The sequence below is a fragment of the Caretta caretta genome, chromosome 14 (genome assembly GCF_965140235.1).
Source record: "Caretta caretta isolate rCarCar2 chromosome 14, rCarCar1.hap1, whole genome shotgun sequence".
Lineage (NCBI taxonomy): Eukaryota > Metazoa > Chordata > Testudines > Cheloniidae > Caretta > Caretta caretta.
This window is the reverse complement of record NC_134219.1, coordinates 3,415,923-3,437,226: the sequence shown is the minus strand read 5'-3', so window position 1 is coordinate 3,437,226 and position 21,304 is coordinate 3,415,923. Positions and strand designations below refer to the sequence as shown.

General features: G+C 60.4%; 1 protein-coding gene across 1 annotated transcript; it reads left to right on the top strand.

Annotated features, from left to right (window-relative positions):
* Window positions 1–10,303: 10,303 nt before the first annotated feature.
* On the top strand, window positions 10,304–21,096 carry GPR142 (G protein-coupled receptor 142). The gene is made up of 2 exons (XM_048817735.2): window positions 10,304–10,442; window positions 19,202–21,096. Exons 1-2 carry the CDS (start codon window positions 10,304–10,306, stop codon window positions 20,080–20,082), a joined length of 1,020 nt encoding a protein of 339 aa, XP_048673692.2. The 3' UTR covers window positions 20,083–21,096.
* The last annotated feature ends 208 nt before the right edge of the window (window positions 21,097–21,304 follow it).

Below are 21,304 nucleotides of genomic sequence, written 5' to 3'. Positions count from 1 at the left end.
CGCCCAGGGGTGGGGGGGACCCTCTGGTTAGCCCCTCGGCCAGGGTTGGATCGATGGTTCCTCACCCCCTGGACAAGCCCTCTGGGAGATTAATGAAGATTGTGGGACGGGGCTGGTGGATGAGGCCCCGTGCTGGGGGTTATGGAGCTAATGGTCTGAGCATTAGAGGCACTTGGTGCCTGGGAGCTGAGATGCTGGGCCCTGCTGCTGCTTTCAGAAGGGTCTAGACCCTGCAGGTACCATGTCCAGGAGGAGGTGCCTTCATCCCCGAGCGCATTTGGGGACAATGTATACCTTCAGATCAGCGGCACTGCTATGGGTACCCGCATGGCCCCACAGGATGCCAACATTTTTATGGCTGACTAAGAACAATGCTTCCTCAGCTCTCGTCCCCTAACACCCCTACTCTAATTGCGCTATATCAATGACATCTTCATCATCTGGACCCATGGAAAAGAAGCCCTTGAGGAATTCCACCATGATTTCAACAATTTCCATCCCACCATCAACCTCAGCCTGGACCAGTCCACACAAGAGATCCACTTCCTGGACACTACAGTGCTAATAAACGATGGTCACAAACACCACCCTATACCGGAAACCTACTGATCGCTATTCCTACCTACATGCCTCCAGCTTTCACCCTGACCACACCACACGATCCATCGTCTACAGCCAAGCTCTGCGATACAACCGCATTTGCTCCAACCCCTCAGACAGAGACAAATACCTACAAGATCTCTATCAAGCATTCTTACAACTACAATACCCACCAGCGGAAGTGAAGAAACAGATTGATAGAGCCAGAAGAGTTCCCAGAAGTCACCTACTAAAGGACAGGCCCAACAAAGAAAATAACAGAACGCCACTAGCCGTCACCTTCAGCCCCCAACTAAAACCCCTCCAACGCATTATCAAGGATCTACAACCTATCCTGAAGGTCAACCCATCACTCTCACAGATCTTGGGAGACAGGCCAGTCCTTGCCTACAGACAGCCCCCCAACCTGAAGCAAATACTCACCAGCAACCACATACCACACAACAGAACCACTAACCCAGGAACCTATCCTTGCAACAAAGCCCATTGCCAACTGTGCCCACATATCTATTCAGGGGACACCATCACAGGGCCTAATCACATCAGTCACACTATCAGAGGCTCGTTCACCTGCACATCTACCAATGTGATATATGCCATCATGTGCCAGCAATGCCCCTCTGCCATGTACATTGGCCAAACTGGACAGTCTCTACGTAAAAGAATAAATGGACACAAATCAGATGTCAAGAATTATAACATTCATAAACCGGTCGGAGAACACTTCAATCTCTCTGGTCACGCGATTACAGGCATGAAAGTTGCGATATTACAACAGAAAAACTTCAGAAACAGACTCCAGTGAGAGACTGCTGAATTGGAATTCATTTGCAAATTGGATACAATTAACTTAGGCTTGAACAGAGCCTCGGAGTGACTAAGTCATTATGCAAGGTAACCTATTTCCCCTTGTTTTTTCCTACCACCCTCCCCTTCCTCAGACATTCTTGTTAAACCCTGGATTTATGCTGGAAATGGCCCACCTTGATTATCATATACATTGTAAGGAGAGTGATCACTTTAGATAAGCTATTACCAGCAGGAGAGTGGGGTGGGGGGAGAGAAAACCTTTTGAAGTGATAAACACCCGTTTTTTCATGGTCTGTGTGTATAAAAATATCCTCACTGCATTTTCCACTTTTATGCATCCGATGAAGTGAGCTGTAGCTCACGAAAGCTTACGCTCAAATAAATTGGTTAGTCTCTAAGGTGCCACAAGTACTCCTTTTCTTTCATCCCCGAGGTGGTCCTGGCCCGCCTGGGGCACTGGCGAATCTCCAGCAAACCAAGGGGGGCTGACCTGAGCTTCAGCCCTGCTCCCCAGCCTGCTGCGGGCACATCTTCCCCTCCCTCCTGACTTCAGGCAGTGGCCAGACAGAGGTTCCCGGATTGGGTGGCAGCTGCTTTCTCTCCTGGTGGTTTTACTTCCTGCTCCGTCCCCATTGCTGGGGTCAGAACTGGGGGAGGCTCAGAGGAAGGCCTGAAACCACTGGGAGAGAGTCCTGTCCTCAGGACTTGGGAGGCCCAACTGGGAATGGGGCTAAACTCATGGTTTGCTGACTCAGGGTCTGAGCCGCCAGGCTGTGAGGGCCACACGCTGCCAGGAATGAGACCCTGGCTCGAAGGCCGGAAGCAAGGAGCCGACTTTTCACCCCTGGGCCAGGTGAACAGCGAGGGTGTGTGCCTGGCCCCACGTGGTTTAAGGCAGTGAGCTGGACCGGGGCTGAGCAGTGCTGGGGCAGGAGTGCCGCTGACACCATGGGTCAGTTTCGGGTTGGGGAAACTGTGGGGCAGAGGAGGGGGACCCGCCCCAGCCAGGGGACGGGCAGCACGGTGGCAGGTGAGAATAGTTGCTGGCAGGGTGACGTGCACTGGAAGGCGAATGCTGGGCTCTGTCTCGTGGCTGGGGAACTTGCCGGCACAGGACGAATGTTGGAGCGAAGAGCTTAGCAGGCTCAGAGGAAGGACTGGCAATTTACACGGCTCCTGAGAACAGCTCCGCAACCTGCCAGGCTTCCCGGCATCAGCCAGCCGCTAACTAGTGGGGCTCCGAAGACACCGCTGCTATGGTCAGGTTTCTCCATCCAACTGGCCACGGGGTGGGGAGCTTCTTGCACCTTATCATCAAGCATCTGGGACTGGCAACCGTCTGAGCCAGGATCCTCACCCAGCCAACTGACCCCCGCCGGGCTGAGATAGGTCCGGCTCATCACAGAAGTACAGCCCCAAACACAAGGAAAGACTGGGTGCGGGAGAGGGCAGATAGGTCGCATTGGGCGGGATGTTGTGACCACAAGGCCAGGGCGCCGGCTGAGGGGGACGGAAAGTGGCAGGTGCTAAGTGCTGTGATATATCATTCCGAGTAGCCACAGTGACAGCTGCAGCTCTCCAAGGATGGACAGACAGACACACATACACACTGCAGGGCTCAGGACACACAGCGACGTCCTTTGTGTAGTATACACCAAGTTCTTTTAGCCCTTGTTTTACAAAGAGGGCCTTGCCCGCACGGAGGCATATCTGAAGTGTGGGGGCGTTTGTTTATTGCCAGGTTGGGGTGTAGGGTTTGCAGTACCTGTTCTGATTGTTTTCTCTGCACTGCACCTTTAAATGCCCAGGCATGTGTCTGTCAGCAGGGGCAGCTGCCACGTTGGCCAGGGCTCCCGCAGCATGGTACTGTGTGAGTCAGGGACACTGCGCTCTCTTCTGGACATGCGACTTCACTCCGGTTGTGCTTGTGTGGTTGGCTGGTTAAGGACAAATCAAGGCGGCCGGACCAAAGGGTGCAGGTTGTTCTTTGTATGTAGAACAACGTAACGCTTCTGTGCAATGTGGGGCTTGTGGGGGATGCGTGGGTGACGGGGCAGGAGCTCGAGGGCTGCTTTCTATTCAGGGAGGAGCAGAAGGCGGGTGCTGTTAGTTTTAAATCAGATCTGCTGGCCACAGAGGCTCCAGCTCCCGGCATACACTGCAGCCCCTGGGTCGGCGCCGAGGTGGGATTGGCGTGTACGTGCCTGGTGCATGCGGGGAAGGAATACACCTCGCACCCAGCTTTCGATCTGGGGAGCCAACCTGGGAGCACCCGGTTCCAGACCTGAGCACCGAGATTGCCAGCCTGAGCGCTCGGTGCAGGGCCGGGCGCCCTGCTTCGGGTGCCCCACACACCAGTTGAGCTCTCTGTAGTGTGAGCTGGCGAGTGGGCACACGCTCCACACGCCCAGGGAGCTCTCCCACCGGGTTGCGTGTGCCCGGCAGGTGGGTGTGATCTTGCACAGATGCACACGAGTGAGTGCGGGTGTGCGCCAGAGCCCTGGCTGAGCTTCCCACGGGAGAAGGGGCATGTGAGCGCCGGGAGGCCACTGCGCCCTTCCCAGTGGGGAAACGCTTGGTCCTGCCTCAGCACAGGGGGGCTCCACTCCTTGACCTCTCCAGTCCCTTCAGGGACCCCTTTGCCCCAGCACCCCCCTCCAAACCCGGTGGGGGCACCAGGGGTTCAGCGCCTGAGAAGGAGAGCAGGGGGAGGAGGGCCATCCGGAGGGCAGGTGAACAGGGCCGCTGGTCTGAGCTGCCAAAGCTACAATCCTAACCTGCAGCCTGGTGATTCGTTCTCCTGAGCACAGCCAGAATCCCCCCCCCCATACTCCCCCCCCCATATGGGAACTGCAGCCCCTCCCCGGGGCGGGGGTCTGGGCACAAACCGGGCTGCCATGGCGTCACTCCCCGGGTGTCTGCTGAGCTCTGGGCTTGGCTTAGGCGATCCTGTTGCCCATCACCTGGCCAGTGCAGGGCTGATCCCTGGCGTCTTCCAGGGCTTTGCCAGCTCTCCCCCTCCCACCCTTTGGAGACCTTCATCCCAGGCCCAAGCCTGGGTACTCTGGCCCCAGCCTGCTTGCCCTGCCGCTGCCCAGGGGCTCCCTCCCCTGTCTCCATTAGCTCAGCTCAGCTCACACGCACGCACACGCTCCCCCTCCCAGCAGGCTCTAGCATCTCCTCCGGCAACTCTCCCTGGAGGCTGGCTGCCAGGAAGCCGTGCACACACATCCCTGGTGACGGTGCCTGGGGCGAGGCGCTTGGGCGCGCCCTCGGGGGCAGGGATCAGTGACCACAGCTGTTCGGCCAGCAAGAGACCCCAGGACAGGCGCTGCTGAGGGGCACCAAGGTAAGAGCCCATGAGGCCCATAAGGCAGGCTGGGGAGTTCGTCTAGCGGGCTCTGGAGACCCTGCAGCCGAGGGCAGGCTGCTCTCAAAGAGCCAAGGGCAAGATGGCAAGTGTGGGGCAGAGTGAGGGGGAGACGCGCCCCCTGGACACACGGCCAGGGCACGTGACCAGAGCCCACCCGCCAGAGCCCACGGTGGGAAGGGCTGGACCTAAAGACAGGCGAGAGGGTCCTATTTTACCTGCTTGTCAATAAAGGACTCCTTTGGGTGTGCGGCGGGGGGGTTAGGAGTTTGCCCGGTGGATTATACAGATATGATTTACCAATTTGATTGACATACCCTACCTATCTATCTCTCCCCACATCTACCCTGCAATCTGTCTATCCATCCATCCATCCCCACATACACCCTGCTATCTAGCTATCCCCATACCCCCCTCTGTCTATCTCTCTACCTTCATTCTCCCTGCCCTGGGTGGGGTGTGGCATGTCGGGTGAATTCTCCAGGGCACATAGCTGCTGGGGGGTCCTTTCCGGCAGGGGGCCATGCTCCAATCTGGGGTTTGGCAGAAGCGTTTTGCTGATGTGACAGGTTCTCCGCTGTAACACGCTAGCGATTTCTGGCTTGTTCATTTCCCGGCACTCTGGAGGCAGGACGAGACCTGGAGTGTGAGTCCCTGACAGCTTCAGAGGCCAGATCCCCACCTCCCTGGGACAAAGCAGCCTACCTGCAGACAGACAGACAGACAGACAGCGTCCCAGGGAGGTGAGTGCAGACATGCTTCTTGCGGCCAACCCTGGGATCTGACCGCGGCAGGGTCTGCACAGTTAAATGCCCGACTCCTAAGGGCCCCCGAGGCCAGAAGCAGGCTGAGCAGGGGCCACAGGCTGGCACCTGGGGACAAGCTGGGACTGGCAGCTGCTCCCCCGCTCTGTCCTGTTCCTCTGGGTCCCTGCTGAGGGGCACACAGACCCCAAGGAAAGGACACGTCTGTCCAGGTGCAGCACCAGTCAGCGGGCCAGGTGCACGACCAGAGGGGGTCGCCCAGTACCCCAGTGCCAGGGACTGGCCCCCCGAGGGCTCAGCGGCCCGAGGGCAGCTCCTCGGTCAGTGCTGGTTCAGCGGGCACAAGACACGCCAAAGAAGAGCTTAGAGCTCACTGGGAGGGACCTCAATGACCTCGAGTCGCCAGCGCTGGAACTGGATCCCCCCGTCCGTCCGCGGGAGCCTGAGGGAAAAGGGGCTTGCACCAGCCAGGCCCCATCTGAGCTGATTTGGCAGCTGTTTCTCCACACCCGGTTCTTAAACCCCGCCGGGGCCCTGAGGTCTGGGGCAGCAGCTTCTGCGCAGCCGGGAGGGTCTGGCCTGAGGAGCTCGGACAAATGGTAGCGCAGCCGGTTTTGAGAATCCGGGGGGGGGGGGCACTTTTGCTCCTCACACGGTGTCTAATATACACGCAGGGCAGGGCCGGGGGGTCCTGCGTGTACAGAGCCAGCTAATAGGGATTACATCTGCCTCCCTGCCCACAAAGGAAGGGGGACCGTGTGGATAAAGCACTCGGCTGGGACTCAGGAGATCTGGGTTAAATTCCTGGCTCTGTGTAGGCTCCCTTGGACAGGCAAGTGCACCTCCCTGGGCCTCGGTTGGCTACCTGTAAAATGGGCAGAATGACCCTCCCTTCACCCGCCTGCTGTCTGTTGAGACTGGGAGCAACTTGGGCCAGGAACTGTCTCTTACTCTGTGGCTGTGCAGCGCCTCTCACAGTGGGGCCCTGCTCTCAGTTGGGGCCCACAGGGCGCTACCGTTATCCCAACAGGAACATGAGGCCACCACCTGCTGGGACATGGGGCTAGATTCAATAAGATTCACTGCGTTACAGTCGCCCTGTAGTATCCCCCATCCTTCCAGCCTGCTCCATTCTGCAAAACCTCGGAAAACCAGGGGCCAGAGTGAAGAAACAGCTCCAGCAATCTTCCCTCTGCCCCCTGCGAGCTAGCAGGAGCCGCTGGGACTTAGCTTATGCTCTCCAGCGGCAGGCACTGTGTGTGGGTAGCTGCCTTGAATGGTAGAGGACTTTGGTGGCGAAGCTTGGCAGAGCTGTGACTGTGATATCGGGCAATCTGGGGGGCCCTGGGGAGGGGTCCGAGCACCTGCTCTGAACCCCGTGGGTGTGATGGACGGAAACAAGTGTCCGGGGACTCTTCGGGATGCAGGTTGCCCCACTTCAGCAGAGTTGTCCAGCCTGGGTCAGTAGTGTGCCCATGGGGCTGGCCAGCCGGGCATGCCGGTGGTGTGTGGGTGTTGTCTGGGTGAGCCAAAGGCACTGTGACGGGGTTGTGAAATCCCCCAGGTGTGGGGTTATTTCTGGGGCGCAGGCTGCACAGAGGTCCCCGGGGCAGTGCAGCTCACCTGAACTTGGCAAAATGTGCAAAGAGAAGGTGCTAGGCTCCATCCCAGACTGGTCCTGCGCCCTGCTCCCGGCACTATCAGCAAAGGCTGAGCGCAGGGTCGTGCTGTGGGCGTCTTGGGGCATCACTCGAAGAGGGCAGAGGGCGGATTGCCTTGGTGCTGTATGTCCTGGGGTGAGAGGACTGGGTTTTGCTGAACTCAGCCCCCTGGAAGGGCACCAGATCCCTCTGGGCACCCTTAACTTTGCGCTACTAGACTTCCCTACAGTGAGAACCAAGGGAGGCGCATAGCCGGGGGCGACCCAGCCAGCCAAGCCAAAAGCACCTTACCCTGATTGTAGTAATGACAGATACTTACCTGTCCCTTACCCAAGGGCTGCCTTCTCATTGGCTTAGAAAATCCCCAATTTCAGCCAATCACAAAAGTGCTGTGGTGTTGTGACTAAACTGGGCCCACCAGGGCTCAGTCCAGCCCTCACACCTGGGGAGCCGGCTGTCCAGCTGAGCGGCTACACCCACGCCCTGCACCTTGCACGACTGACCCGTGGGCCTGAGCCGGCGTGCCCTGCAGAGAGTTTGTAACTCGCGGGAATAACAGTAAGGCTGGCCCAGAACCATGGCCGGTCCCTGGCGTCTTCCCGGCGGGGCCGTGATAAGCCACCCCGCTCTCTGTGCTGGCTCCACCTGCAATCCCCCGCGCGCGTACGCCGGCCCTGAGATGAGGCTAAAAATAAGCACAGGCTGTCGTTCCGTCTGCATGGCTGGAGCGTCCCTGGGTCGGCACCGAGCAGCGACGTTACTGGGGCAGGAGCTGCATCCCCAGCACACGTGGTTTGATCCAGTTTTCTCCGAGTCGGGAACGGGGCTGAGCAGACAAACAGCGGCGCAGGCTCTCTGCTGAGAGAGGGTTCTCCTGCCCGGGTGCCACCCGAGCCCCCAGAGAGGGGAAGTACAGCAGGGAGAGGCCCGAGATCACCCTGGGCCACCAGCCCATTACTCCAGAAAGGAACCTTTGGGACTGTAGGTTCTGCAGAGCGTCACTGGCAGGGGCTCGCAGCACTGCAGAGTGTCACTGGCAGGGGCTCGCGTCACTGCAGAGCGTCACTGGCAGGGGCTCGTGTCACTGCAGAGCGTCACTGGCAGGGGCTCGCAGCACTGCAGAGCGTCACTGGCAGGGGCTCGTGTCACTGCAGAGCATCACTGGCAGGGGCTCGCAGCACTGCAGAGCGTCACTGGCAGGGGCTCGCAGCACTGCAGAGCGTCACTGGCAGGGGCTCGTGTCACTGCAGAGCGTCACTGGCAGGGGCTCGCAGCACTGCAGAGCGTCACTGGCAGGGGCTCGCAGCACTGCAGAGCGTCACTGGCAGGGGCTAGCTTGGGAAATGCCCCCTTTGTGACGTGCTGTGTGCAGCCAGTAAATTCTGCTTCTGGCGCTTACACACGGGTGCTCCCACGTGCTCATGTAACCCATGTGCATGTGTGACAGGTCCCCCTGTCCACACCAGTCCACAGTGGCAATGAGCCTGGCACGGCCCCCACCTATGGGGCATGGGGAGATCTCCCATCTGCCCGAATCAGGGCTCAGCTGGGGGATGCACTGGGCTTAACGTGAGCTCCCCACTTCAGGGCCAGGGTCCTGGGAGCACCGAGGGCCGGGCAAGGCCTTGCTCCAGGCTCTGGGGGCTGCAGGCTGCAGCCCGGCTCCTGCCCGGCTCAGCCAGGACCCCTCGCCCCATCATGGCTCAGTGGCTGGGGCCTGCCTGTGTCGTGTCTGCTCGCAGCACCCGGTCGGTGACCAAGCCGGTCCCTGAACCAGCCGCTGGGAGCCCAGGGCTGCAAATGAAATAACGGCTGGCGGGAAGCCACGCCCGGGGTGTTTTAATTAGCGCTAACAGCTGCTCAGCCAATCGCAGTGCTGGACCCGTAAAGGCTGTTGGCCAATCACAGAGCTCAGTAGCTACTCAGCCCCATGTGGGGCAGCACATGTAGGGCCCCCGAAGGCTCTGGAGCTCCAGGGACGGGGGGAAGGGGTCAGTGCCACCTCCGAGCATGAAAGCAGCTGCAGCATTTCTGACCCCCCTGTGTACCCCCTCCCAGATCTGCCTCTGCTCCTCACTCCCGACCCGCAGCCCCCTGCTAGCCCAGCTCTGCCGGCGCCCCTCACTCCCGACCCGCGGCCCCCTGCTAGCCCAGCCCTGCGGGCGCCCCTCACTCCCGACCCGCGGCCCCCTGCTAGCCCAGCTCTGCCGGCGCCCCTCACTCCCGACACGCGGCCCCCTGCTAGCCCAGCCCTGCCGGCGCCCCTCACTCCCGACCCGCGGCCCCCTGCTAGCCCAGCCCTGCCGGCGCCCCTCACTCCCGACCCGCGGCCCCCTGCTAGCCCAGCCCTGCCGGCGCCCCTCACTCCCGACCCGCGGCCCCCTGCTAGCCCAGCCCTGCCGGCGCCCCTCACTCCCGACCCGCGGCCCCCTGCTAGCCCAGCCCTGCCGGCGCCCCTCACTCCCGACCCGCGGCCCCCTGCTAGCCCAGCTCTGCCGGCGCCCCTCACTCCCGACCCGCGGCCCCCTGCTAGCCCAGCCCTGCCGGCGCCCCTCACTCCCGACCCGCGGCCCCCTGCTAGCCCAGCCCTGCCGGCGCCCCTCACTCCCGACCCGCGGCCCCCTGCTAGCCCAGCCCTGCCGGCGCCCCTCACTCCCGACCCGCGGCCCCCTGCTAGCCCAGCCCTGCCGGCGCCCCTCACTCCCGACCCGCGGCCCCCTGCTAGCCCAGCCCTGCCGGCGCCCCTCACTCCCGACCCGCGGCCCCCTGCTAGCCCAGCCCTGCCGGCGCCCCTCACTCCCGACCCGCGGCCCCCTGCTAGCCCAGCCCTGGGCACCCCACACCCAGCTCTGCTGGTGCCCCTCACTCCCGATCCTGCTCTCCCCCACCCCCTACTCCAGTCCTGAGACACCAGTTGTGCTCGGCCGTGTGAGGAGCATCGTGGGGTCTGGCCCACGCCCCACACTGGCTCACCCCGGCGTTGGCCTGGGGCAGGGTTCGAGCCCAGCGCTCTGGCGCTGAGCAGAGACTGCTGGGGATCCCGTGGCATGGCCTGATGCCCTTGGCTTTCCCCCGCCAGCTGCCAATGGTGAAGGACGATGATCCTGCTGCCCAACAGCACAGATGGGGCCCGGGTGAGCAACGCCGAGCCGCGGGAGTGGGAGCAGCAGCCACTCTGCGGGGAGGAGATCGTCCCCATCATTTACTACAGCGTCCTGCTGGGCCTCGGGCTGCCAGGTAAGGCTGGGACGGGGTGGGGGAAGGGGCTCCCTTGCCCCACTGCGCCTGGTGCTGCTCCGGGGCCAGGGATTCGGGGCTGCCAGAGACACAGCCACCTCACCCCTGGGGGGAAGGGACGGGACTGGCTGCGGTGCATTTCGCCGGGAGGCTGCCTAGCCCAGGGGATTCACCGAGCGGCCAGGTGGAGAGGGTCCCTCCGCCCTGCCGACGGCACCAGTTACGCTGGGGGCCTTCCCTGGAGCTAGCAGGGCTGCATCCTGGGTGCCTTGGCCCCCCTGATCTCGGGGGGGGTTGTGCTAGGTCTAATGCTTCATGCCGACCTTGTGCGTCTGGACCAGGCTGGGGCAGAGACGAGCGATGGGCGGGGGCAGTACAGGGGTCGGGCAGCCCGAGCAAGGGATGCCCACACACCGGAGTGTGGGAGGAGAGGAGGGTGCCGCGACTGAGGGTGTGAGGCTGTCCGGGCTCCCCAGGGCCCCCTGGCGCCCAGGCTGGTGAGTTGGCATTGAGAATTGTGCCCCCTTTGGGGGGCAGTCAGGGAGGACGCTGGGTGTGGCCATCACGTCCTGCCCTCGCTCAGAGGGGCTGAGCTCCTGTGAGAGGCACAAGGCCACAGGCCCATACCCGAGGGCGCAGCTGTGCCCGGGACGGAGAGCAGACACTGCTGGCACCCTAGCTTGCCGTTTCCATCCCCGCGTTTGGCCTGTCCTGGTGCCCTCTGGTGGCCAGTTGAGCCGTGACTCCCCTGCTGCACCCCCAGGCTAGCGCTGCTGGAGTGGGGTGGGAAGTACTTTTCCCGGCCTGGGGGAGTTCACCATTTGGGGGTTTTCCCCGTCCCAGAACAGGACGAGGGGTTGGAAGCTCCGATGTTTTTGCGAACCGAGACGTCGGGTCGGGGCAATCAAAACCTTCTGATCATTTTGCAACATTTTGTTTCCATTTCAACCTGTTTCATTTTTTAACCTGTTTTAAAGTATAAATTCACTACAATTTCCCAATGAAAACATGAAACTTGCTTTAGAAAGTGTTGGAGGGGAGCCTTGGGACACCAGAGCGTCTTTATAAAAACATTCGCCTCCAGCGATGGTGGGAAGAGAGGGATCCAGGCCCCTAAATCTGTGGGGCTACATCCCAGCAAGCCAGTAGCTTCCTCCCCGACCTGCCGAGCTAGGGCCTGGTGTGTGCATTTAGATGGAATAAATGAGCCCAAAGAGCCAAAGGAAATAATGTGACCCAGTCACTGGGCAGCATTAAACAGTGCCGGTCCGGGGGCTGGTACCCAGAGACTGGAGCCCGTTTAGCACCATGGCAAACACACCATTCAACAGCCTTTTCACCTGTTAGTAACTGTACAGAAAAGAAGGAAAAACAGTGAAAGCCTTTGGAATATAAAGGGTTGAGTAAAGCTTTCAGTTTGACAGCCCTTGTTCCCTTTCCCAGTAGCTGGAGAGAGATTTTAGAAAGACCCCCCTGTGACGAAGTGACTCAGCAGGGAGGGGGGAGTGTTGACCTGGGAATGTGCCCTGGGGATGGGAGACCTGAGAGCCTGTCACCTGAGCCAGGAGGGGGAGGGGGAGGTAACACCTCTGCCCAGGAATGTGAACAGAGGCTGCAGCAGGGAACCTGCGGGGTGAGTTTAGTTGGCAGTTTGGGAGGCTGGGGAGAGGAACACAGGGAACCCCAGGGCTGGGGTCTAAGCTCCCTGCTCCCCCAGAAGGACGTGATTGAGGGGTCCTGGTTGTACCCACAAGCTCTGTTGTGGACTGTGTTCCTGTTGTCCAATAAACCTTCTGTTTTACTGGCTGGCTGAGAGTCTCAGTGGATCCCAGGAAGAGGGGTGCAGGGCCTGGACTCCCCCACACTCCGCGACAACTGGTGGCAGCGGTGGGATGTACTGCACCCCGTGAACGGCGCTTCCTGCAGTAAGTGACTGGGGAACAGTAAAACGAAGGGGAATTGACGGGGACCAGGCGTGCTGAAGATTCAGAGAGAGACGGTTTCGGGGGGCGGCTAACCCCTGGGAATGTGTGACCAGAGAGAAAGACTTTTGCAGTAACAGGGTCCCCCGGGGGATTGCAGCGAGCGGTCCCAGGGGCGGAGGAGTCTGCAGCTCGACCCTGGCAAAGAGGTGGTGACCTCAAGAAGGACTGGCACACTAAGGGCTTTTCCTGGAAACCGTGGGAAGCTGCCCGGCCTGCGAGTGGCCAGCAGGGAGATGTACGCTAAACGCCTTAAGAGTGACCTGGTGGAGCTGTGCAGGCAGAGGGGGCTGCGCATCGGGAGGTCCACCAAGGAACAACTGATTGCCCAGTTGGAGGAGAGGGATCGCTTGGATGACCCGATCCCTGTCCCTGAGGGGAGCCGCCCGGCAGACGCAGCGTGGGCCCCGGGGCCTGACCGGGCTGGGAGGGGTCAGACTGCTGCCGAGGACATCCCGAGACCCTTCCTACCTATGCCTGGGGGAGGGGTTGGGGGAAGCCCAGCGAATACCGAGGGCACCCTGACCCCAGCACCCAGCAGGGGATCCTCCCGGCGGAGCTCCCCATCCCTGGAGCGGAGGCGGCTGGAATGGGAGAGGGAGATGAAAATGAGGGAGCTGGAGGATCATGAAAAACAACGTCAACATGAGGAGAAACAACGTCAACATGAGCAGGAGGAGAAGGAGAAACAACGTCAACATGAGCAGGAGGAGAAGGAGAAACAACGTCAACATGAGCAGGAGGAGAAGGAGAGGGAGCGTCAGGAGAAGGAGAGGGAGCGTCAGGAGAAGGAGAGGGAACGTCAGGAGAAGGAGAAACAAAGACAGCATGAACTGGAGCTGGCCAGGCTGAAGAGCAGTGGGGCCCCGGCTGTGGTGAGTGAGGGGGGACCCAAGACTGCAAGGAACTTTGATAAGTGCTTCCTGGCCCAGCGTAAGGAGGGGGAGGACATAGATAGCTTCCTGACGGCCTTTGAGAATGCCTGTGAGCTGCACAGGGTTGACCCTGCAGACAGGCTCCAGTTTCTCACCCCCTTACTGGACCCCAAAGCCGTGGAGGTGTACAGCCGGATGACAGGGCCGGAGGCAGGGGACTATGAACTGTTCAAACAGGCCCTGCTCCGTGAGTTTGGGCTGACCCCCGAGATGTACCGGAGAAGGTTCCGGAGTCAGCGTAAAACGCCTGAGGTCACCTACCTACAACTGGCCAACCGGATGCAGGGGTATGCCCGCAAGTGGACAGCTGGGGCCCGAGCTAAAGAGGACCTGCTTGACCTAATTGTACTGGAGCAACTGTATGAACAGTGCCCTTCCGACCTGAGGCTGTGGTTGGTGGACAAAAAGCTCGAGAACCCCCAGCACGCAGGGCAGCTGGCCGACGAGTTTGTGAACAGTCGGTCAGGGGGTAGCCGGGAGGAGTCCCAAAAGAACAGGCCCCCCCCGATGCAGAGAGAGAGTCACCAGGGGGCCTCCCAGCGGGGAAATAGGGAGAACCCCCTCCCAAGGGGAACGCCTGGCGTCGGGCCCCTCCGACCCGCTCGAGGGGACCAACGTGACCTGAGCTGCTATCACTGTGGCCAGAGAGGCCACATACGGTCCCAGTGCCCTGGGCTCAGGGACAAACTGAGCAGACCCAACCTACCCAGGGTTAATTGGGTAGGGACCCAGCTGGACGAGGGGCAGACGACCCAGGAAAGGGGGCCTACCAGTTTACCACCTGCTCAGGAGGGAAGAGTACCCCAGGCCAGCTCCACCAGAGGGCTGGAGGCTCTGGACTCAGGGCGCTCAGTTTACAGGGTGGGCGCGGGGCTGTCCCTCCGGAGAGAGTGCCTTGTTCCCCTGGAGGTGGATGGGAGGAAGGTCAATGGATACTGGGATACGGGCGCGGAGGTGACGCTGGCCCGGCCCGAGGTGGTGGCCCCAGATCGGGTGGTGCCCAACACCTACCTGACCCTGACAGGGGTGGGCGGGACCCCATTTAAGGTGCCCGTGGCAAGGGTACACCTGAAATGGGGGGCCAAGGAGGGCCCCAAGGATGTGGGGGTACACCACCATTTGCCCACTGAAGTTTTGATGGGGGGAGACCTAGAGGACTGGCCAAGCAAGCCCCAGACCGCCCTGGTTGTGACCCGTAGCCAGAGCCGGCGAGGGCCACTGCTCCCTGACCTCGGGGAGGGTACCGCACCGGAGGCGCAGGACCCTACCCTGGTGGGAAGGGAGGGCCGAGGGGCACGGCTCAGAGAGGCTGAGGCCTCAGACCTGGCCACTGAGGGGGAACCGGTCCCCATCCCTTCCCCAGCTGCTGAGTTCCAGGCCGAGTTGAGGAAAGATCCCTCCTTGCGGAAGCTCAGGGACCTGGCCGACCTCAGGGTGGTACGGACCATGAGGAGAGGCTGCCAGGAGAGGTTCCTGTGGGAGAAGGGGTTCCTATACCGAGAATGGGCTCCCACAAGGGAAGTAGAGTCCTGTGGGATCAGGAGGCAGCTGGTGGTCCCCCAGAAGTATCGCCGCAGGCTCCTGTACCTGGCCCATGACATCCCCCTCGCAGGGCACCAGGGAATCCGGCGCACCCGGCAGAGGTTGCTACAGAACTTTTACTGGCCCGGGGTCTTTACCACGGTCCGGCAGTATTGCCGATCCTGTGACCCCTGTCAGAGGGTGGGGAAGGCCCGGGACAAGGGGAAAGCGGCTTTGAGACCTTTGCCCATCATAGAGGAGCCTTTCCAGAAGGTGGCCATGGACATCGTGGGGCCTCTCAGCAAGACGACCCGGTCGGGGAAGAAATACATTCTGGTGGTGGTAGATTTTGCCACCCGCTACCCCGAGGCAGTGCCCTTAGCTTCCATTGAAGCAGACACCGTGGCCGATGCGCTCCTGACCATTTTCAGCCGAGTGGGGTTCCCCAAGGAAGTCTTGACAGACCAAGGCTCCAACTTCATGTCGGCCCTGCTCCGGTGCTTGTGGGAGAAATGTGGGGTCCGGCACGACTGGGCCTCAGCTTATCACCCCCAGTCCAACGGGCTGGTGGAGAGGTTTAACGGGACGCTAAAGATGATGCTGAAAACCTTTATGAACCAGCACCCGCAGGATTGGGACAAGTACTTACCTCACCTGCTGTTCGCGTACAGGGAGGTGCCCCAGGAGTCTACCGGATTTTCGCCTTTCGAACTGTTATATGGAAGGAGGGTGAGGGGCCCCCTGGACCTGATGAGAGACGAGTGGGAGGGGAAGGCCACTCCCGATGGAGAGTCAGTGGTGGAGTATGTCCTGATCTTCCGAGAGAGACTGGCTGAACTCATGGGCCTGGCCAGGGAGAATCTGGCCAGAGCCCAGAAGAAGCAGAAGGTCTGGTATGACCGCACGGCAAGGGCCCGTGCCTACGCCACCGGGGATCCGGTGATGGTTCTCATCCCTGTGAGAAAGAACAAACTACAGGCCGCCTGGGAGGGCCCTTTCAAGGTCGTCAAGCAGCTCAATGAGGTAAACTATGTGGTGGAGCTGTCGAACCGGGCGCACCACCGCCGGGTGTACCATGTGAATATGATGAAGCCATATTATGCCAGGGGGAATGTGGTGTTGGCCGTATGTGGACAGTGGGAAGAGCAGGGAGATGACCCTTTAGTAGATCTATTCCCTGGGACCAGAGCTGGTTCCCCCCTGGAAACAATCCCCCTCTCGGATCAGCTAACCCCTGCCCAGCAAGCTGAGGTCAGGGGGGTGCTGCATCCGTACCGACAGCTGTTTTCCAACCAGCCTGGACGCACTAATCTGACTGTCCACCGGGTGCAGACAGGGTCGCACCCGCCGATAAGATGCTCCCCCTTCCGAGTCACAGGGAAAACTGCTCAGGACCTGGAAAGAGAGGTCCGGGACATGCTGGCTTTGGGGGTGATCCAGCCATCGGCCAGCCCTTGGGCCTCGCCGGTGGTGCTGGTCCCCAAAAAGGACGGGTCGGTCCGGTTCTGCGTGGACTATCGGAAGCTCAATGCCATCACTGTATCTGATGCCTACCCCATGCCCAGGCCGGACGAGCTCCTAGACAAACTGGGAGGAGCTCGGTACCTTACCACCATGGACCTTACAAAGGGCTACTGGCAAGTGCCGCTGGATGCAGATGCCCGACCGAAATCGGCCTTTATCACCCCTCTGGGGCTCTATGAGTTCCTGACCCTGCCTTTCGGCCTCAAGGGAGCGCCGGCCACCTTCCAGCGCCTGGTGGACCAGCTCCTGAGGGGGATGGAGAGTTTTGCCGTGGCGTATATTGATGACATCTGTGTCTTTAGCCAGACCTGGGAGGACCACGTGTCCCAGGTTAGACAAGTGCTGGACCGACTCCAGGGGGCTGGGCTGACTGTAAAAGCGGAGAAGTGCAAGGTGGGGATGGCGGAAGTGTCTTACCTGGGCCATCGGGTGGGGAGCGGCCGCCTAAAGCCGGAACCAGCCAAGGTGGAGGTGATCAGAGACTGGCCCGCTCCCCACACCAAAAAGCAGGTCCAAGCCTTTATTGGGATGGCAGGATACTACCGAAGATTTGTGCCCCACTTTAGCGCCATAGCCACCCCCATCACTGAGCTATGCAAGAAGGGGAAGCCAGACAAGGTGGTCTGGACCGAGCAGTGCCAGGTGGCTTTCCGGGCGCTGAAGGAGGCTCTGGTCAGTGGCCCAGTTCTGGCGAACCCGGACTTTGACAAGGCCTTTGTGGTGTTCACCGACGCCTCCGACACGGGACTGGGGGCGGTGTTAATGCAGGAGGATGAAAAGGGGGAGAGACACCCCATCGTGTACCTGAGCAAGAAGTTGCTACCCCGGGAGCAACACTACGCGGCCATCGAGAAGGAGTGCCTGGCCATGGTGTGGGCCCTCAAGAAACTAGAGCCCTATCTCTTCGGGCGACACTTCACCGTCTACACCGACCACTCTCCCCTGACCTGGCTGCACCAGATGAAAGGAGCCAACGCCAAGCTCCTGAGATGGAGCCTGCTCCTGCAGGATTACGACATGGACGTGGTCCACGTGAAGGGAAGTGCCAACCTGATAGCGGATGCGCTGTCCCGGAGAGGGGGCCCCGAACTTCCCCAGGTCACTGGTCACAGTGACCCCGCTCAGTTCAGTCTCGAAGGGGGGAGAGATGTGACGAAGTGACTCAGCAGGGAGGGGGGAGTGTTGACCTGGGAATGTGCCCTGGGGATGGGAGACCTGAGAGCCTGTCACCTGAGCCAGGAGGGGGAGGGGGAGGTAACACCTCTGCCCAGGAATGTGAACAGAGGCTGCAGCAGGGAACCTGCGGGGTGAGTTTAGTTGGCAGTTTGGGAGGCTGGGGAGAGGAACACAGGGAACCCCAGGGCTGGGGTCTAAGCTCCCTGCTCCCCCAGAAGGACGTGATTGAGGGGTCCTGGTTGTACCCACAAGCTCTGTTGTGGACTGTGTTCCTGTTGTCCAATAAACCTTCTGTTTTACTGGCTGGCTGAGAGTCTCAGTGGATCCCAGGAAGAGGGGTGCAGGGCCTGGACTCCCCCACACTCCGCGACACCCCCCTTATCTGACTGTCTCTTAGATGGTGTTAAAGACGGTAATAATCTTTTTGGGAGAAGGGATTACTTTAGTGAGGTGGGCTGGAGCTGGTGCTGCTGTTAAAGTCCGATCCCGTTTCCTAGAGGACAAGACAAAGACCCACAAAAGGGGAAAGAGAAGAACGGCGATGAGAGAAAATGCAGCTTCAGTCTCTGGTGTTAACTCTCACTTGCAGCCTCGCTGCTGAAAAGACCCAGGCCCAGCTCACGATCTGATCAGCCACCCTGAGCCCTGGCAAACTTGTTCCAGCAATGGGCCATTTAGGACCTTGCATTTTGCTGCCTTTCTGGTCACAGGCTCCCAGCACTGTTGCAAAATATACTGTCTTGGCTGGCTAAGCCAGACACTTATCAGACAGAAGGAAAAAGAAGGGAGAGAGGGGAAGGGAAGAAATAAGGTGGGGAGGAAAAGAACCCTGGGGGAAGAGGGGTAGACACAGGATAACTCAAGGAGCGGGAGTTATAGCCTGCTTGGATTGAGTCAGTCTGTCTGTCTCCCCTTTGCACCTTTGCCCAGCAACGTTTGTTCTCCTAGGTTACGGTGGCGTGAACTTTTCACTCACTGTACACAGCTGAGCTTGCAATTACAGCAGGCCTGCCAGGAGGGGGCACCGTGCCGGCGGCCCCCAAAGGTTGGCTAATTTCTGCCTGGCTGGCTTTGCCCAAGGGGCCGTCAAACCTAGGTGAGCGGAGGCCCAGTTGCTGCTGCTTTCAGGGACAGACGGCATCTGCATCTCTCAGGCTGACCCAGAGGAGAGATTAACCAGCAAATGCGCCCTGCGCAGTGGTATTTATAGATGCCCAGCTCAGCCCAGCCTCCATCCCCAGGTGCAGCTTAGCCCTGGCCCATTCCCAGCACCTAGCACTTTGCTTTCAGCCAAGACGCCCCCCCACACACACACACACACAGCAGTGCAGGAGCTGGCAGTCTCCCTGGACCCAGCAGCGAATGTCGAGATTGAGAGAGGAGGATGCTGGTTCCTCTCTCCAGCTCCGTGCCGGGTTGCCTTGCAAGCAGTAACTTCACAGGTGGCATCTCCCTGCAGATCTTGAGATGGGGTGGCAGATGCTCAGATTACCCCAGACGCTGCATGGAGCCATGCTTTGCTCTAGGAGCACGGGCATCCCTAGATCCGGCCAATTTCAGACCTTCCCTCTGTGCTGGGCAAACACCTTCAACTTCTTGCTGTGCTTTGTCCCTGCTCCAGTTAACATCCTGACGGCCGTCGCCCTGTCCCGCCTGGCTGTCAGGACAAAGAAATCGTCCTACTGGTACCTGCTGGCCCTGACTGCCTCCGACATCCTCACCCAGGTCATCATCATCTTCATGGGCTTCATCCTGCAGATGGCCATCCTGGCCCGTGAGGGGCCCCACGCCTTCATCCACACCGTCAACGTCCTGCAGTTTGCCACCAACCACGCCTCCATCTGGGTGACCGTGCTGCTGACGGCCGACCGCTACGTGGCCTTGTGCCACCCGCTGCATTACCGCATGCTCTCCTACCCCGAGCGCACCCGGAAGATCATCGCCGCCGTCTTCGGCACGGCGCTGGCCACCGGGATCCCCTTCTACTGGTGGCTGGACATCTGGCACGACTCCCAGCCGCCCACCACCGTGGACAAGGTCCTCAAGTGGGTTCACTGCTTCACCATGTACTTCATCCCCTGCAGCATCTTCCTGGCCACCAACTCCGTCATCGTCTGCAAGCTCAAGTGGGGGAAGCGGGTGGACAGGCACCGCCGGCGCATGGGCAAGACCATCGCCATGCTGATGGCCGTCACCACCATCTTCACTGTGCTGTGGGCACCCCGGACGTGCGTTATCCTCTTCCACCTCTACATGGGCTCCACCAGCAAGGACCAGAGGCTGCACGTGGCTCTGAACCTAGCCAACATGATTGCCATGCTCAACACCACCGTCAACTTCTTCTTCTACTGCTTCATCAGCAAGACCTTCCGCCGCACGGCCGGTGAGGTGATCCGCTCCTGCAGTCCTTTCTGCACCGGGCACGGCCAGCCGCCCAACAACGGGGGCTTTGTGCACTCGGCTCTGAAACCGCAGGGGCTGCTGGAGAGTGTGTCCCTTTAGGGCAACAGCGTCGGTGCGGTCCTGCTCTCAAAGGGTTCCCAGTCACCGGAATGTGCAGCCTGGCTACCCCATTCCCACCGAGCCCCTCGCATCCCAGCCCCCGAGGGGCTTGGGCAGAGGGTGAGATGTGGCGTGCAGCAGCCAGGGCAAGGCGGTGGGTTACAGTGTACTGGCTGGATAGGAGGCAGCTGGCACTAGTTGGCATGGGCAAGATGCCAGCTGGTGCAGTAGCCCCAACAGAGCAGGAATGCTCAGACCTGGTGGCCTGACTTGAGGCATCTGTGATTGCTGTGAACTCATGTTCTGACTGTGGAAGGGAACCAGGCCGTCCTGATCCTGTGCCCACGAGACCATATTGGGCAAGTGCCAGGCCTAGTGCACTAGGCCGCTCCACCCAATGCCGCTCTCCCATGAGGTCCATCTGGGACCTCAGCACTGGTCAGACTGTGGAGAGGCCTGTTTTAACGCTTGGGGCCGGAGGGAGGAGACACACAGTTGCTTGGGGATCCTGCAGGGGGTGCTAAGCCCTTAGCATGCCACTGGAAGCCCGGCAGTTGTAACACGTACCCCAAGGGCATTGGATTGTCAGGTGGGGAAGCCGAGATGGTGTGGAACTAAAGGACATGCCCATGGTTACCTGGCAAGGCTGCGACCCGGACGGGAATGGAACCCAGGAACCCTGGCAAACAGTTCCCCGTTCTAACCACTAGGCAAGACTGCTCGCTTGGCCATTTGCCGCTTCTGGCCCCCCAAGATCCCAGTTCGGTCAGGTCAGAGCATTTAATCTCTCTCTGTTTTATTGCCCATCGCTCCTGAAGCAAAGGGCTATGCACGCAGTGCTCTGCCTGGGGGACGCTGGTGTAGCTGGATGTTCTGGGGCCCTGGGACCAGCTGAGCTACCGGGTTCCTGCGGCTGAAAATGTCTGTGATGCCCACGCGAGCTCCACCACGTATCAAAGCACTAGCACCTGGCGCAGCAGCTGGGCGCGACGGATGAGCCGGGAGCGCTGGGCAGAGTTGGTGCTGGTGGGGCCGTGGCGAGGGCCCTGCCTCACACTGCCAGTGCAAGGCCAATAAACCTCCAGGTCATGATCAAAATTCTCGCTTTGGACCTCGTTCTTCCCAGAGCAAACCTGGCGCCGTGTCCTGGGGGGGGGAGCGGGGGGAGTCTGGCCTCCCTCCCACTCAAGGCTGTATACAACCAGCCCGGATGGGTCTGCAA

Excerpts from the sequence above, each read along its gene's own strand:
- GPR142 (XM_048817735.2), top strand. The coding sequence starts at position 10,304 with ATGATCCTGCTGCCCAACAGCACAGATGGGGCCCGGGTGAGCAACGCC. Across the intron at positions 10,443-19,201 it reads GCTGGGCCTCGGGCTGCCAG|TTAACATCCTGACGGCCGTC; the intron begins GTAAGGCTGGGA and ends TCCCTGCTCCAG.